This window comes from Trichomycterus rosablanca, chromosome 8 (genome assembly GCF_030014385.1).
Source record: "Trichomycterus rosablanca isolate fTriRos1 chromosome 8, fTriRos1.hap1, whole genome shotgun sequence".
NCBI classification, from domain to species: Eukaryota; Metazoa; Chordata; class Actinopteri; order Siluriformes; family Trichomycteridae; genus Trichomycterus; species Trichomycterus rosablanca.
The window spans coordinates 30,297,016-30,314,887 of record NC_085995.1 but is presented as its reverse complement, the minus strand read 5'-3'; the positions used below and the strand labels follow the sequence as shown (position 1 = coordinate 30,314,887).

The 17,872-nt window shown below is 38.9% G+C and overlaps 1 protein-coding gene across 1 annotated transcript in view; it reads left to right on the top strand.

The window, feature by feature from the left end:
• The first annotated feature begins 8,814 nt into the window (after positions 1 to 8,814).
• The window catches only part of adam19b (ADAM metallopeptidase domain 19b), a 46,822-nt gene continuing 37,764 nt past the window's right edge, over positions 8,815 to 17,872 (top strand). The window contains exons 1-3 of the mRNA XM_062999653.1: positions 8,815 to 8,908; positions 9,151 to 9,251; positions 11,436 to 11,506. Of these exons, the coding sequence (XP_062855723.1) occupies positions 8,815 to 8,908; positions 9,151 to 9,251; positions 11,436 to 11,506 (266 nt within the window). The remainder of the gene's footprint in view (positions 8,909 to 9,150; positions 9,252 to 11,435; positions 11,507 to 17,872) is intronic.

The window sequence follows — 17,872 nt, the reverse complement described above, 5'->3', positions numbered from 1 at the left end:
CTCAATTTTTGATGGACTTGAAACAAACTGTGACGACACTTGGACTTGATTCTCAGGAAACCTCAGGGATTCTTTTTGGGTGCTTTTACCCTTTTGTACCACAAAGCGCCAGATACTGATATTTTTGCAGCTACTTTTGTCCGTGTTTGAGCACTAGTTTCACATTTAAATACACAGAAGCATTATTTCCAGCCAACACAAGGCATGGCAGCTCAATTCTGTGCTCTACTTTCCATATATTTTACTAAATAATTGTTGAATAATGAACATGTATTTCTTATGCATTTTGGAAAGAATATGAAACACCATTGTTTAGAGTTTTAATCGTGATCTGTTTAATACCAAAGCACATTTTCACAAAAAGGATGGATACATGTGAATGGTGATGTACTTGCTATAATACTTATGATTAAATGCTGATAAAATGATTGTGTGCTTGGCTTGTTTTCTATTTTTTTTTAAATATACAGGGTGGGCCATTTATATGGATACACCTAAATAAAATGGGAATGGTTGGTGATATTAACTTCCTGTTTGTGACACATTAGTATATGGGAGGAGGAAAACTTTTCAAGATGGGTGGTGACCATGGTGGCCATTTTGAAGTCGGCCATTTTGGATCCAACTTTAGTTTTTTCAATGGGAAAGAGGGTCATGTGACACATCAAACTTATTGAGAATTTCACAAGAAAAACAATGGTGTGCTTGGTTTTAACGTAACTTTATTCTTTCATGAGTTATTTACAAGTTTCTGACCACTTATAAAATGTGTTCAAAGTGCTGCCCATTGTGTTGGATTGTCAATGCAACCCTCTTCTCCCACTCTTCACACACTGATAGCAACACCGCAGAAGAAATGCTAGCACAGGCTTCCAGTATCCGTAGTTTCAGGTGCTGCACATCTCGTATCTTCACAGCATAGACAATTGCCTTCAGATGACCCCAAAGATAAAAGTCTAAGGGGGTCAGATCAGGAGACCTTGGGGGCCATTCAACTGGCCCACGACGACCAATCCACTTTCCAGGAAACTGTTCATCTAGGAATGCTCGGACCTGACACCCTTAATGTGGTTGTGCACCATCTTGCTGGAAAAACTCAGGGAACGTGCCAGCTTCAGTGCATAAAGAGGGAAACACATCATCATGTAGCAATTTCAAATATCCAGTGGCCTTGAGGTTTCCATTGATGAAGAATGGCCCCACTATCTTTGTACCCCATATACCACACCATACCATCAATTTTTGTGTTCCAACAGTCTTGGAGGGATCTATCCAATGTGGGTTAGTGTCAGACCAATAGCGGTGGTTTTGTTTGTTAACTTCACCATTCACATAAAAGTTTGCCTCATCACTGAACAAAATGTTCTGTGTAAACTGAGGGTCCTGTTCCAATTTTTGTTTTGCCCATTCTGCAAATTCAGTGCGCCGATCTGGGTCATCCTCGTTGAGATGCTGCAGCAGCTGGAGTTTGTAAGGGTGCCATTTGTGAGTAGCTAATATCCGCCGAAGGGATGTTCGACTGATGCCACTCTCCAGTGACATGCGGCGAGTGCTACGCTGTGGGCTCTTGCTGAATGAAGCTAGGACAGCCACTGATGTTTCTTCATTAGTGACAGTTTTCATGCGTCCACATTTTGGCAAATCCAACACTGAACCATTTTCACGAAACTTGGCAAGCAGTTTGCTAACTGTAGCATGGGAGATGGGTGGTCTCGTAGGGTGTCTCGCATTGAAATCTGCTGCAATGACCCGGGTACTGCGTTCACCAGACATCAACACAATTTCTATCCGCTCCTCACGTGTTAACCTCTGCGACATGTCAATGGCTGTAAACAAAGAGAAGCTTGTAAATAACTCATGAAAGAATAAAGTTACATTAAAACCAAGCACACCATTGTTTTTCTTGTGAAATTCTCAATAAGTTTGATGTGTCACATGACCCTCTTCCCATTGAAACTAAAGTTGGATCCAAAATGGCCGACTTCAAAATGGCCACCATGGTCACCACCCATCTTGAAAAGTTTTCCCCCTCCCATATACTAATGTGCCACAAGCAGGAAGTTAATATCACCAACCATTCCCATTTTTTTTTAGGTGTATCCATATAAATGGCCCACCCTGTAGATTAAATATTTATGTTCTCTCCTCCACCTAATGTGTTCCATCCCCCTCCACTTCATGTTGTATGCATTAACACTAGTCTGTTTTGAAAAAGGAGTGGCACTATTGCACAGCTAGCAGAGTAGCCACATACAACAGCAGTGGTTAGATCCTTGCTCTGTTTGCTGTGTTGTCTTGTGTTGTCCTCATGTCCATATTGGTTTGGGTATTCCAGTTTCTTTCCACTTCCTAAATACAAGCAGAAGGTTATTCAGTCGTTTTAAATTGCTCCAAGGTGTGTGAGCAAGTAAGTGTTCCAGTTCTGCGACCCTGCAGTGTTTTTGTTTAAATTCATCTCTATAAGTATAGCTTTAAATATACGACATATTACACCCACCCCGTATTTTTTTCCATTTATCACCAAAAGCCCAACTTCACCACCACCTCATCTGTGGGGAAACGCTAAAATCACTTTCGTTGTAACATTTAATGTCATACTGGCACAGTTACAGGTACCCGACTTCGATTGTTTCCTCTGTGAGGATATTAAAAAGTATTCCCATGTGTTTATGATTTTTCTTCCAGCTACTTTTTCCTTCCACTTCTTGCACGTAGTTGAGTTTGTTACTCTTTAATGCCTAGTTCACACTAAATTATTTTTGCCATGATTTTCGCTCGCCAACTGGTCGCCGCTATTAATAAAAATAATAATAATAATAATAATATAACTCGGCTCTCGATCGCTATGTGTGAACTGTTCAGTGACTCGATCCGAGCGGCTCGCAGATCACTTGCGGACTCAAAAAATCTGGCATTTTAAATATCTGAACCTGTCAGCGACTTAAAATCATGTAGTGTGAAAGGTGTTGCGATCAGGTTGTGAATGGCAGCGAGTGCCATGTCGAACTACAGTCAATGAGAACGCAAGATCTGGAGTGAGGGGAAACCTGAGGGAGGAGTAGTAAAAATGTGGGACAGGGGCATAATATGATTTCTATCAGAATACATCGGCACGCACACAAGCTTTACAGTATTTGTGATCTTATCGTCCACGCCAAACCATAATACCAACGCTGCATTGCAAAAAAAATATTTATTTACCTCCAACGCACTACAAAACAGACAACCCGTCACGTAGCCCAGTCCACCGATTGCAAGAGAGACAGTTGTGTAGTGTGAACTGTACAGCTCTGAACAACTTGAAAGTCGTGTAGTGTGAACTTGGCATAATTTACACCTAGGTGTAAGTATGTGTATGATTAATAAAAATACAAAGTGTGCTCTAATTGTGCAAAAGTATGTTTTCTGTAGATGATGTGCTAACTCATTTTTACTTTAAAAATCAACAAAACGTCAAATTTGACCAGAAGTGTGCAGCTATTAAATAAGATTACCTATGATGCTAGTCAGCTAAGGTTGTAGTGTTTGGAGATGTTTTGATGATTGGAAAATGTTTTACACTAGTTTATTTCAGTAATGTAAATACATCAGCATTCACACAAGCTTTACAGTATTTGTCACCTTATCGTCCACACCAAACCATAATACCAACGCTGCATTTACGCTGTTTTACACTAGTTTATTTAAGTAATATAAGACATAAATACCGGCATGTAGAACTATTTAGTGTTTTATTTAAAGGTGTGTCTTCGAGTTAACAGAGATAATAATTAGCTTTTTTCGCTACAGATGGCCCATTATGTTTTTGACTGTATTACAGGTATGTATTATGAGTTTGACTACCCTGAGCAAACACTTTCCCATTATAATTACTTATTTCATGGTTAGTTTTATGTTTTTCGGATATAAAAAGTTGTCTTAGAACGCTCAGGTGGGGAGGCGGTAAAAACGCACGCTGCAACCAGAGCTGGATCTCGAATACATCGTATCGAATCCAGCTCTGTCTTTGCCGGCTGAAGGCTGAGTGGCTACATGAACAACGATTGGCAGGTTGTTCAGATAGGGGGCGGGACTAAAAGCCGGATGGGGACTCTCTCGGCCTTTACCAAACCGTTCCCTCCTCACTAACACTCCACTACAGAGTCACACTCCATATGAAGTCACACTCTGTGCTGTGAAGGGAGCTTCCAATTAAGGGGAGGGTCTAAATTCAGGAGTCAACTCTGGGACGCCCTCTTTGCTTTTGAGCGGAAGAAGGAAGCTGCCGTCACCATGGCTACAGATCGACGCTTTGCTCGCCTTGCTGTCATGTCTTGCGCTCCGTTATCATTTCAGCATCTCCAAGCGGGAATACGAGCTCAGGAGACGCAAGCACCTGCTACTTTATAACTAGTATAAATGTATAGTTATGTTTTAATTCTCCAAAAAATTGTGTTAAATATGATAATAATGTTAGTGATAGTATTGTTGGGGTAAAATAATTTTGCCATTTATGAAGTTTAAGTTCACCGATCACAGATTTTATTACTTTCTTTAAAAAGACTGAAGAAGACTGTGCCTAAATTTGCCCCAACACTTATGAGGAAACCTGATATCATATTTTACTGAAAATGATGTCGGAACCTATATTTGTAAGGTGTTTCCTCTATTCACCTTTCCTAGCTGCACTTCCGTGGAGTGTGGTGGTTGAGTGTGCTCTGGTGTACACTCGCTGTTGGAGGGGTGTATAGTGCACTCCCCCTCCGTCCTAATTACTTTGGGACAGCCCTTAATGTGGCGAGCACTCCACGTGAACGCGCAAACGGAGGCGGAGTGGGTAGGGAGCGTATTGGGATTGGGGGTCTCAGACTAGTGCAATTACGACCTTTGCTGGTTGGTTGGTGGCGCCTGCAAAGAGATGATGAAGGAGTGCGGTAGGGGGTGTGGCCCTCCGTGCACAGTGCTGTACCGCACTGCGCTCGTCAAGTGTGGGTGATAAGATGTTCGACTGCTGTGCACGTTTCGGACGGGGCGTGAAGCAGGGAACTGAAAGCTCTGGTGCGCAGGTCTTTTAAAAGTCGTTTTTTAAAAATGCACACATGTTCCATTAGGTGGCAGCATAAGCAGGTTTGATCTTGATTGTTGAACTGAATCTCTTCCTAGTCTTACTATGGAGTAAGATCTCTGTCCAACATCCACATTTGTAAGTAAACATATTCGTTGTACAAAAAATCTGTTTTTATATAATCCAAATGAACAAATTAAATCATACATAAAACCTGAAGTCATAATGCTGTGTGTATGTTTTGTAAGAATACAGTTTTAACATCTACAATTACTGTATATGAGTCATTCTATAATTTGTGGTCCATTCCATGTCCAATAATAATAATTATATTTATTCTAACTATTTTCTTTAAAAATGTCATTTTACCTATTAATGGAAAACATGTAATATCACAAAAACATTATGTGCATCCTATGCTTCATTTAGCTTAAAATTTGTCATGATGTTCTTAAATGAACAGTTTTTGCTGTGTCCGTTTTTTAAGTTGAGGGTGCCTTGGTTTCAAAATAATGAATAAAATCATTAAGGGCAACAACATCCATTTTTTTTTTTTTTCAAAAGTTTAAATACTAAAGAAAAATAATATTTTTTAAATTGAGTTTCTCTTTTAAATAATTTAAATATCTTTATTTATTAATGTCCACAAAAGTTCTGCCAACTATGTTACTAACAGAACTCCACTCAACAACTCAAAAATGGTTTGTTCTAAAACTATGTGACCAGCATTACATAATATAATTTTTCTCTGTGGAGGGTATATTGAACAAACTGTGGTGAATGTCCTCTTATTTTTTAAATATTTTATCTATAATAGAACATTGTCAACGAGTATATTAATTAACTGTCAACTATGTTACATACATTGTCATGGTTACATTTTTGTTATAATTTTAATTCAAATGTATGTTCAAATTAGACATTATTCTGTTCAAGAAATGACATGTGGTCAGCCAGGCAAGGTCTACCACTGAAGTTATGGGTCAAATTTGGGAATTTGTCAACTATGTTATCTGTCAACTAAGTTACCTAATAGTCTACATCTACTGTCCCTTTAATATAAAAATAAAAAGATTAATGTTTAAGCTTTGCAAATAGTGGATATGTTACACTAAAGGAATATATTAACTTGAACCACTGATTGTTCTATTGAGAGAGAACATTGTTTTTGTACTTTTTGGTGATGTGAAATGTACCCCAAATTATAGAATGACCCATATACTGTAGATTTATGCACTTTCAAAATCGTAGTTTTTGAAATTTTACTCTATAGTCTTAAGAGTTACCTACATCTTGAGCACATACCTGGTTCTGTAGATGTTTATTTATGCAAGTACCTCAGTGCCAAAAACAATTTATAACTTTTTATACACACGTGTTTTGAAGTGGTGCCATCTTCAGCACAAGGTGGTGAGCCACAACCCATCTGTGCTTGCAAGACTGAGCCTTTGTTGGGTGCTTCATTTATTCCCAGTTATGATTTTTTTTTTACCTGTTACCAATTCACCTGTTTATTGTAGAATGTTTCAAAACAGTGCAAACAGGATTTCTGTAAATCCTTTTCACTTTTCTTTTCCCCATAGATATAGTGTGTTGCAGTCATTTACATTTTCGGCATTTTCGGCATTCGGCTCTTATCCAGAGCAACTTACAGTGTTTCCATAGTAAACATTACCTTACTCTAGTTTAAGTAGACAACAGTCCAAGGCTACAGATCTGCTGAAACCCTGTTGGAACAAAGTTTTTTTTTGCAAGAAATGAATAAGAATAAGAGCATTAGTAAGTAAGTGAGTAAGTAAGTACAAGTCATCGTTTTTTAAAGACAGCGAGAGACTCAGATGTTCGGACAGACAGAGAAAGTTTGTTCCACCACTTGATTGCAAGTACAAAGAAGAGCCTTGATGCTTGTCTTCCTTGAGTTCTGGGTGGAGGATCAAGTCGTGCGAGACGAGTGGCTCGGAGGTTGCGTGGTACAGAGCGGGGTTTTATTAGACCTCGAAGGTAGCTTGGGGCTGGTCCATTTTTGGCTTTGTAGGCAAGCGTCAGTGTTTTAAACTGAATGCGTGCAGCTACAGGAAGCCAGTGAAGAGAACGCAGCAGTGGGGTCATCAAATTTAATTTAATTTATATTTACTAAATACAATCAAGTTGATCAGCAAAAACATTATAAGTCATTTCATTTGTGCTATTGTCAGTTAAACAAAGGTCCAAATAAATACATTACAGATGTGTAGGGTTTTTCTTTAGCATTTTACAAGATGTCCAAATGTTTTGTGTCTGTGTGTGGAATTTATTTAAAATATTTGGTTTGTATATTTCTTGTCTTTTTTTATTTTATTTTTAACAATCAAATCAATAGTAATCAGTTTCTTTTGCAAGCAAATTAACAAATGTAAAGAAAGGAGTTTTACCTGCAAGTCACTTGCTTCCAAAATGTAACTTTTTACAACTGTCAAATGGGGGCAGTGTTTCAACTACAGGAGTTCCTAACATTTCTACTGTGTTTGGAGAACAGCTTGCTTGATTCCATGAGCGTAATTGATAGCAAATGTAAACAGAATCGTGTGAATGGTTGGAACCAAAACATATGTCTTGAATTTTCTGCCAGTATGTGGCTTAGTGTAAGTACATGTATACACAGTGAGTTTCATCTGAAGAAGACACTCACAGGCAATGTCCAGAGACAATGATTAAATACTTGCATTGCTTTTCGGCACCCAGTGCCCCTGTGACAACCAGCTTGCCCCCAGCCCCCCCTAGGAAAACAGTATATGTAACTCAAATTGAATATGAAAAAGAAAAGGACTGAATAAATGACATTTAAGCAGAGCAAATGCCTTAACCTCCTGAGACCCGAGCTTTGATTTTTTCAATGCATTTTTTTCTATTTCTTTTGTTTTTAACCTTATTAGTTGGGTGGCATGGTGGCTCAGTGGGTAGCACTGTCGCACACTGTCACAGCAAGAAGGTCCTGGGTCCGATCCCCAGATGGGGCGGTCCGGGTCCTTTCTCTGTGGAGTTTGCATGTTGTCGTGTGGGTTTCCCCCGGGTGCTCTGGTTTCCTCCCACAGTCCAAAGACATGCAAGTGAGGTGAATTGGAGACACTGAATTGTCCATGACTGTGTTTGATATAACCTGAATCTTGTGTGATGAGTAACTACCGTTTCTGTCATGAATGTAACCAAAGTGTAAAACATAATGTTAAAATCTTAATAAAGAAACCAACAAACTTTATTAGTTTTCTAGTTCTTTTGCTACCACTAGATGGCAGACAAAAGTGTCCACTAATGGGGACAATCGGTCTAAGTTTAGCAGGTCAAGGAATAAGGCATATCAAAGCCTAAATGTAATGTCCTCGTATGTGACCGCAGGGTCTCAAGAGGTTAAATGGTGATTCTTTGTTGACCCCCCCCCCCCCCCCCCTCCAAGCTGCCCCTCTTGGCCCCCTGAACAAGGCTCATAACCCTTGTGTACCCACTGTATTGAGTCTCAGTTGGATAAAAGAGTCTGCACACACTGTGTGTGTGTGTGTGTGTGTGTGTGTGTGTGTGTGTGTGTGTGTGTGTGTGTGTGTGAGGAGGCGGGTTTAGATGGCTGCGTGGATGGTGCGGGTAAAACCGTTGTGACAGAATAAAGCATGGCGGGGTTAGTCGATGATGTTGTTAGGAACTGTAACGGTCTCTGACACGGTGCTGGTCCACATTGCGGTATTAACAGGATCTGCTCTGCTGTATCCTCGAGCAGAAAAGCGAAGGATAGGATGTATAGGATGTGTCTGCGCGTGCGTGTGAAGCGCTGCTGCTGTCCGTGTACGGTTTATTTGTTTCTGCCTTTACTGTGCACGGTCCTCTGCAAAAACACAGGTAAGTGTAAGACTGCATGTTTGTCCTGTAGTGAAATTCATTCTTAATAACACAGGCTGGATTCTGCAACATCGTCAAAGAGATGGTTCATTCTCTTGGGAATTCTGAAGCCCCCAAACGCCCTGGTCTCTCTCCACAAGAGAATGCATGCACAGGAGTTCAAATACTGCATGTGTGTGTTTGTGTATTAATGTAACATTACATGTGCTGATATGTCCACTGTGTGTGTTTGTGAATAAAAGTACACACAGGACTCCTGAGCGGTGTGGAGAACTATGAGGTGACTTATCCTGAATGGCTGAGCCCAACAAGAACCAAAAGAGCTGCTCACATGTACACAAAGGTAAACTGAAATAGATTCAGAAATACCAGTAACCAATTAACTAAGTCTGGTGCAAGCTGAAAAAAAGCTAAGGACTTTTTAGTTGTTGGTTTTTAATGTGTTTTAAAAAAAAACTGAAAACATTTTAACACTACCCAAGTGTAGATTGATGTGTAGATGACAATTTCATCCATCCACAATGGATCAGTCAAATTCAGAATACACAAATATATGTAAATTGTAGATTTAAATGTGATGTGAGAATTAGTTGATCCATTGTGTGTCTATCTATCTATCTATCTATCTATCTATCTATCTATCTATCTATCTATCTATCTATCTATCTATCTACTATCTATCTATACACACACGCATGCTCCAACCAAAAATACAAAAAAAGTATAAAGCCAGCAGTGTTCTGTAATGAAAAATTGTCCACTGATAAAAGACCACAGAAAGCAACATTAACACATATTGTGCATGAAAAATAGTTCCAGTCTCTAACTGTACATCTACTACAAAGGTATGTTTTCCTGCTAAAGAGTATATTGTCAGGAACAAAAAGTTTAAGTCTGATTCCAAATTCCAACAACACCTTTACATTTCAACCATAATGATACAGTATTATATCATTACCACGTTAGTGTCATTGCAGTGTTCAGAATGCCCCACCATTCAAACCATTCTGGTCAGTGGGGTAAAATAAGGGCCTCTTTTGACTGATGCTCAATAATTGTAATAGTTTTCTCTGTGTGGTATGTGTACCTCATTAATCAATCAGTGAATGTACAGTATATGTAATTGTATAAAAAAAAATTCTTTAAAAACAACAACATTGTTTTCTGGGATCACCATAGCAGATCTTTTTAGTCCACATACCTGAATTGGCACAGTTATTACACTGGATAACCATTCTGATGCAACCCACTTTATTTTACCTGGGCTTTGGACCAGCTCTGAGAGTGCTCCAACAAGTGCACCTCCCAGTGGCTAGGCTATTTGACTATATGTACCTGTATTACAGTACTGTGAAATAGTATTTGCCCTTTTCCAATTTCTTTTATTTTTGCTAATGTGTCACATGAAATTTAAATGGTCATCTACATTGTTCGAAGTTTCCTCCATCTGTGGTTTGCCCAGAGCCTAGCAATGGCATTGTTTATCTTATATTAAAATTAGTTGTAAAATTTAAAACATTGAACTACGATAAATTATTAAAAATATTTATTCTTTATATTTGTAAAAATAATGCAATAAAATTAAGCATTTTAAGCTTAATAAGATTAAATATGTGCATATCTTCCATTTTTAAAAATCTTGGTTGAAGCTTAATTTAATTTGGTTCCCATGTAAGCACTAAATGTAATTACGTAAAATGATTAGGGCTGTCGAAGTTAACGCGATAATAACGCATTAACGCGACCTCAATTTAACGCGATTAAAAAAATTAGTGCCATTAACGCAAATTCTAGTTCATGTTGACACTTGACTGGTAGAACAAACGTTTTAATGTCGGACTTGCCACCGTTTTTCATTTGCGGTTTGTTAACATAATGTAACCGATCGTGGTAGTGATGCACTTGCATAATAAAGAAATAAATACACGCTATATTCACAAGTTGTCGGGAGCAGAACACTTTATTACACTTAATTAACTTCTTCTTCTGTACCGAATACCGGAAAGCTGAGTCGAGCACGTTAGTTCATGAACTATGGAAGCCCCAAAGGGTCAAAACACACTCACTTCGTGTAGAAACGTCCATCAAACCATCGTCACGATACAACCACAGACAAGTCTGTTACAATAACTACGCCTTATCCCACCTAAAGCACCGCTGATCTACAATGTTTGCTGATGGAGAAATTCTAACCTACAATCTGACATTTACTGCCTAGTATGTGAGTGAATAAACTCCCTTACAGTTTTCTCTTGTCCCAGCAGTTTTTAACATCAGTACATTTAGCATAAAATGTGTTCACCATTTTAATTGTAACATTTCACATAAAAATCCTTGTTTTCTATAACATTTACACATATTTTTTTTAATGCGATTAATCGCGATTAACTATATGAAATTCTGAGATTAATCGCGATTAAAAATTTTAATCGTTTGACAGCCCTAAAAATGATATATTAATACATTAAATATATTGAATGATTTTATCATCATGGTGAATAATATCAATACATTCTTGTATTATTAGCATCCTTCAGAGGCTGAAATCAAGATTACTGCAGATGGAACGGAACTTGTCCTGCAACTACAGAAAAATGAGTGAGTGATTGCGCTGTGTGCACTATTTACATCTTACTATCTGAGCTTAAATGAGTTTGTGCCCTGTTGTATTCACCCACTTTATTTTAGGGTAACAGTACTATTATATTTTAAAAATACACCACTCTGGTTCGTAGTTGGCCTGAGCAACATGTCTGTGTGTTGATGGAAAGCGTTAGCATTGTGCAGTCAGTCAATGAGATGTGACACATGATCCTTCTGCTCAAGGAATCAGGAAGTTGGGAATATGGTGTCATATGATTTTAAGTACCTCTGATGTGAGCTGGCCATTAAGGGAGAGGCTGGCTGGGGGCTCTTTGATGATCAGCAGGATACAGCGGAAGGAAAATAGGCTACTTATTTAACAGCTCTTTGCAAACATTTTAGTAAATAAATGCTCCCTTTGTTCTAGCTTTGAGTGAGTGATCCTTTGTTGAGAGTGTTGTAGTTGATGCCTCTGGTGATGCTGAAACCCCTGCAGCTTTAAGCTTTATCTGATTAGACCATGCCCCATTATAAATCCTTGTTAGCAGATGGAAAAGCCATGGAGACACAGGAGTGAAGCTAGCAAGCATGGCTCCACAGCGTCTGACTATTCTTTCCCCAGGGAGACACCAACTGCTGGTGCTTTCCAATTTGAGGGAATAATATCGAATCTGGAACCACACACAAATTGCCTATTAGAAATTTTGCTATGTTTGTGTTGGTTTCCTTTGGGTACTTTGATTTCCTCTTATCTTCAACAACATGATAAAAGGTGAGCGAATAGAGCATGACTTCATAGTATCTAATAATGGATTCCCAAAATAAAACAAACTATTGATGCTTTTCAATTAGTTAGCTTAGAAAACAGTAAGCGTGGATTGGCTTCTCTAAGCTGCCCTTAGGAGTAAGTAAGTAGGGGATTAATAAGTGTGTGATACCACCTCATTGTGTTGAAACGCTATGCAGGGTGTTACCATGGCCTGTGCACATGTTTACTAATAGTTCTGGTCCTACTACAATCAGAATGAAGCAGTTACTAAAACAAATGTATAAATTAACAGGAGCTTACATTGAATGCCAAATCTGGAAATGTACCAAGATGAGATACTTACATGAAAAGTAATGTGGTAAAATTGTGACACAATTTTGAGCATCCCACAGTCAGATTATTATTATTAATAGATAATGACACTGTAAACTGGTTAGCCAACCTGTACTATAATGCCATGCTAGGCTAATGCTTATGTCAGGTAACTGTCAGCGTTTTCTATATAAACATAAATTATTGAACATTTTGTGAGCTTGTGCTACTGTTTTATTTACATTTACTGCATTTAGCAAACGCTTATATTCAAAGTAACTTACCAGTGTTACTAGTGGTGGGGTTTGAACTAGCGATATTCTATTTACTACTCACATTCACTACATTGGTTATGTAAAGGCTTTTAAGTCCTAGGAAGTGCATTATATAGTCATTTCTGAAGTAATAGGATTTGCAGTGTTGCAGTGTGGTTTATTAACATCTCAGTTTTGTAATATTTGTTAATATACAAATATAATTAATATACACTACATTTTATTTAGTTTTACTTATACTTCCACAATGCTAATGCTAATAAGTATTCTGATAAAGTTACATTCGGCTGTTGCATTTGATCCAAACAGAAAATTGTATAACAATCATTATATTTATTAATAGTACAACATATATATGTATACACCGATCAGGCATAACATTATGACCACCTTCCTAATATTGTGTTGGTCCCTCTTGCTGCCCCATATACAGCAAACTGTGATACACTGTGTATTCTGACACCTTTCTATCAGAACCAGCATTAACTTCAGCAATTTGAACTACAGTAGCTCGTTGGATCGGACCACACTGGCCAGCCTTCGCTCCCCATGTGCATCAATGAGCCTTGGCCTCCCAATGACCCTGTTGCCGGTTTACCACTGTTCCTTCCTTGGACCCCTTTTGATAGATACTGACCACTGCAGACCGGCCACACCCCACAAGTGCTGCAGTTTTGGAGATGCTCTGACCCAGTCGTCTAACCATCACAATTTGGCCCTTGTCAAACTCACTTAAATCTTTACACTCACCCATTTTTCCTGCTTCTAACAAATCAACTTTGAGGATAAAATGTCTAATATATTCCACCCACTTACAGGTGCTGTGATGAAGAGATAATCAGTGTTATTCACTTCACCTGTCAGTGTTATGCCAACGTTATGCCTGTTATATCTATCTATCTATCTATCTATCTATCTATCTATCTATCTATCTATCTATCTATCTATCTATCTATCTATCTATCTATCTATCTATCTATCTATCTATCTATCTATCTATCTATCTATCTATCTATCTATCTATCTATCTATCTATCTATCTATCTATCTATCTATCTATAAGAAATGGCCCTAGGCAGTCACTTATGTTGCTTAATGGCCTTTCAACCCCTGCATCTAATTAATAATTACCACACACATAATAGTGTGCTGTAATGTTAAAATCACGCGATACTGATTCTGCACTGCTTTGTCCTACAGCAAAGTCACAGGAACAGCATTTCTGGGCAAAAGGATGTGGTTTTTTAACTTACAACATGTCTTTGTGAAAAGGTTACCACATCCCAACAAGCCCAGCATTCTCTGTAAGAAACTGCTGTCATGTTTTGTTGGTGATTTTTTTCACTTTAACGTCAGAAACCGCTCTGTCTAATGTGTCAGAGAAAAGCTTTCCACTTAAAACCTGCATTGAGCAATATTTATGGCAGTGAGATTTTGCTGTAACTTGAGCATGTCGAGCATGAAAGAGCGTTGCTGAATTGATGTTGTTTCCTGTCATTTCACTATGAAATTTGGAAATGTTCTGTGCATTTTGTCACTTTCTCAAGCGTACACTACATTGCTAATGCAGTGACATCAGGCAAGGCATAGTACTTGTTCTTAGAAATGTCTTAATAGGAATCACTTAATACAATGCTTTCCAAACTTCTTCTGCGGTGCCCCTCTTTTGGGTAAAATTATATTTTTCGAGCCTTTTCCCACTTAAACACACATACACATTGTTTGCTTTCATTTACATTTATCCAAAGTGACTTACAGTACTGTTGACAGTTTAGTGTCTAGGCAATTGAGGGTTAAGGGTCTTGCTCAAGAACCCAACAGTGGCAACCTGGCAGTGGTGGGGCTCGAACAAGCGACCTTTTGATTACTAATCCAGTACCTTACCTGCAGGGCTGCAACTGCCATATTCTAATAATCGAAACAAACTACAACTTCTCATTGAACAAAACAAAATAAAGTGTCTAATCACCTTTACAGTGAAATAATTACAAGTGACTTGCATTATGTATCTTACACTTTTACTATGTAACATTACTTGATTTCAACATATATACATAACATTTCCTCTGCACAAAAATGGCTTTAAAACATAACCAGCTCCCATATACAAAAAAAACCCCCTAAAACCTCAGTAAGTTACGTCTTGAATCACCACATCATTTCAGTGACTGGTGTGGTCTTGCTTTGTGCCCCAGATCCTCTCAAATTAGGGATGCAGCTGTAAGAGTGCCACACGGTTCATTTTCAATGTGCAGCGTTGATCTTTATTTTGTCCTATCTCACATAGGTTGCTGTGCTCCGGGGCATGCTCCCCACTTTGTGAACCACTGATCTCATATAAGTGATAAACAGCTAGTAAGGTTATGAATGTTAAATGTATTTAATTTTCATTATTAAGAATTTTAATTTTAGTGGTGAGGTTTATACTAGGGCTGGCTCGATACCACTTTTTCTCATGTCCGATACCAGTACTGCAAATTGAGTATCTGCTGATACCGATTCCGTCATTTCTCCTGTCAAACAACTAAGCAGTAATAATACATCTCAATGCAGCCTGGTTAAACTTGCTATCTAAATAACAATGCTCAGACTGTGAAACAAATATTCTAAAGGAATAAATACAGAATCTACAACATCACGCTTATGCAAAACTGCTGTTTTTATTTTAACTTTTACACACACAACATTTAGCAGCATTTTTGGCTTGTTTAACAAAAGTGTCTACAGTTGGAAGATGTGGATGTCAATCAAACGCGATGGACCAATTAGAATTGACGCAGAGTTGAGATTTTCCGTTAAAGTTCTGTCACGTTTTTAGATTATTAAAAACCAAAGCGCGCTTATAAAAAAACCCTGCTGGACATTGTTTGTGCCCATATAAATAGGGCTAGTACATCTGCAGCTATTAGACTGAGCCACAAGCATTAAATGGGGTTAGGAAGTTTAGGAAGCTCTGTGTAGATCTCTTAACACAGAAAATAGAAGTCAGGAATGTTGCTTGCAGCAGTTCTGATCAACTTCTGGTCTCAAGATCATCTGTTGTTGGACGACGATCCAAGCTATTACCTTATGCTGAGAGTTAATTTATCCAGATTATCAGATCACTGCTGGAACACAAGTGTCACTGTCCAGAGTCATGGGAGCATTACATCACTGTGGGTTTTGAAGCTGTCCTGCAAGAAAAAAGCCCCTGCTCCAAATTTAGGAACTTAAATATTGATTGAAGTTAGTTGCTGATAACATTGACAGAAAATGTATGAACAAGGCTTTCTTTCTTGCATCACAGCCCCTAAGCTCATGACTGTTTGGTTAAATCTGATGCTTTAAACTCTTTATTTAAGGATCTTCTAAAATGTCAGTTAAACCGACCTCTTAAAACCAGAACTGCGGAAACATTGGACCTTGTCATGTCTAATTAAGGGTTTTCCTTTGCACTGGTCCTAACCTCATCTTGTCAGTCTGGTTTTCACCATTACCCTTATTCAACCCCTTTCAGTCTTTCATCTTTATCATCTGCCTTCATCTCTGCCTTCATCTCTGCCTTCACCCCCCCACACACACACACCGCCTCTACTCCGTTTCCCTCATCTCTTATGTCCTTGGCTTTCTGTCTTAGAGGAAAGCTAGTCAGGATAATTATATTTCTGCATAAATGACCATGGTGGAAAGTACTTTAGCATGCCAGACATAATCCGACCAGCTTCAAAGCCACTTTGACTTTAACTGTTTGGTTGGTTTAGAATTAACACAGTGGTTGTTTACAGGAAAAAAACTGTGGTTAGTAATTGCATACACTTTCACACCGACTAGGCATAACATTATGACCACTGACAGGTGAAGTGAATAACACTGATTATCTCTTCATCACAGCACCTGTTAGTGGGTGGGATATATTAGGCAGCAAGTGAACATTTTATCCTCAAAGTTGATGTTTCAGAAATAGGGAAAATGGGCAAGCGAGATTTGAGCGGGTTTGACAAGGGCCAAATTGTGATGGCTAGTCCACTGGGTCAGAGCATTTCCAAAACTGCAGCTCTTGTGGGGTGTTCCTGGTCAAAAGTGGTCCAAGGAAGGAACAGTGGTAAACTGGCAACAGGGTCATGGGCGGCCAAGGCTCATTGATGCACGTGGGGAGCGAAGGCTGTGGTCCAATCCAACAGATGAGATACTGTAGCTCAAATGTTAATGCTGGTTCTGATAAAAAGGTGTCAGAATACACAGCATATCACAGTTTGTTGCTTGTGGGGCTGCAAAAGGGGGACCAACACAATATTAGGAAGGTGGTCATAATGTTATGCCTGATCGGTGTAGTACCTTTGGTACCCTTTGGTTTTGCTGGAGTGGAACCCCCAGGGGTATGTCTTCTTTCTCTTTATTATAATTGATTTGGAACAGTACACATAATGGGACAGTGGTAGCCAAGTGGGTAGAGCAGTAGGCTATCAACCCAGCTCTGCCATTCAGCCACTGTTGGGCCCTTGAGCAAGGCCCTTAACCCTCTCTGCTCCAGGGGTGCTGTACAATGGCTGACCCTGCATTTTGACTCCAGCTTTCAAATGAGCTGGGATATGCAAAGAAAGAATTTCGTTGTACTGTACACCTGTATATTTATATATAATAAATGTGTTGTGTTAAATTCTGTTTAAAGTGCTTTATGTGTTAAATCTCTATTTTCTCTACAGCGAACGATTTCAGTACTGATTTTACTAAGGTTGCTCAAACCTTACAAAGCTCCAATTCTATGTATTCCCATTGTTCCCAAAACTCCCCTTTTCCCCGCCTGCAAAGTGGGATACACTCGGCCAGCATCTAAAACAGCAGAATGAATCTTCAGGCATCTGTGGTTACTGGCTGTCTTCCAGGCCATATCATTCTTTCTCAGGGTGTGTGTGTGTGTATGTGTGTGTGTATGTGTGTGGGAGTGTGCTCTCAGTGTATCCAGGCTTTTAGTCTAATGAATGCCTACCTGGCTATTTCAGGCAGCCTGTAGCTAACAGAAGCCATTTGGTGGAGTGCTGACTCAGT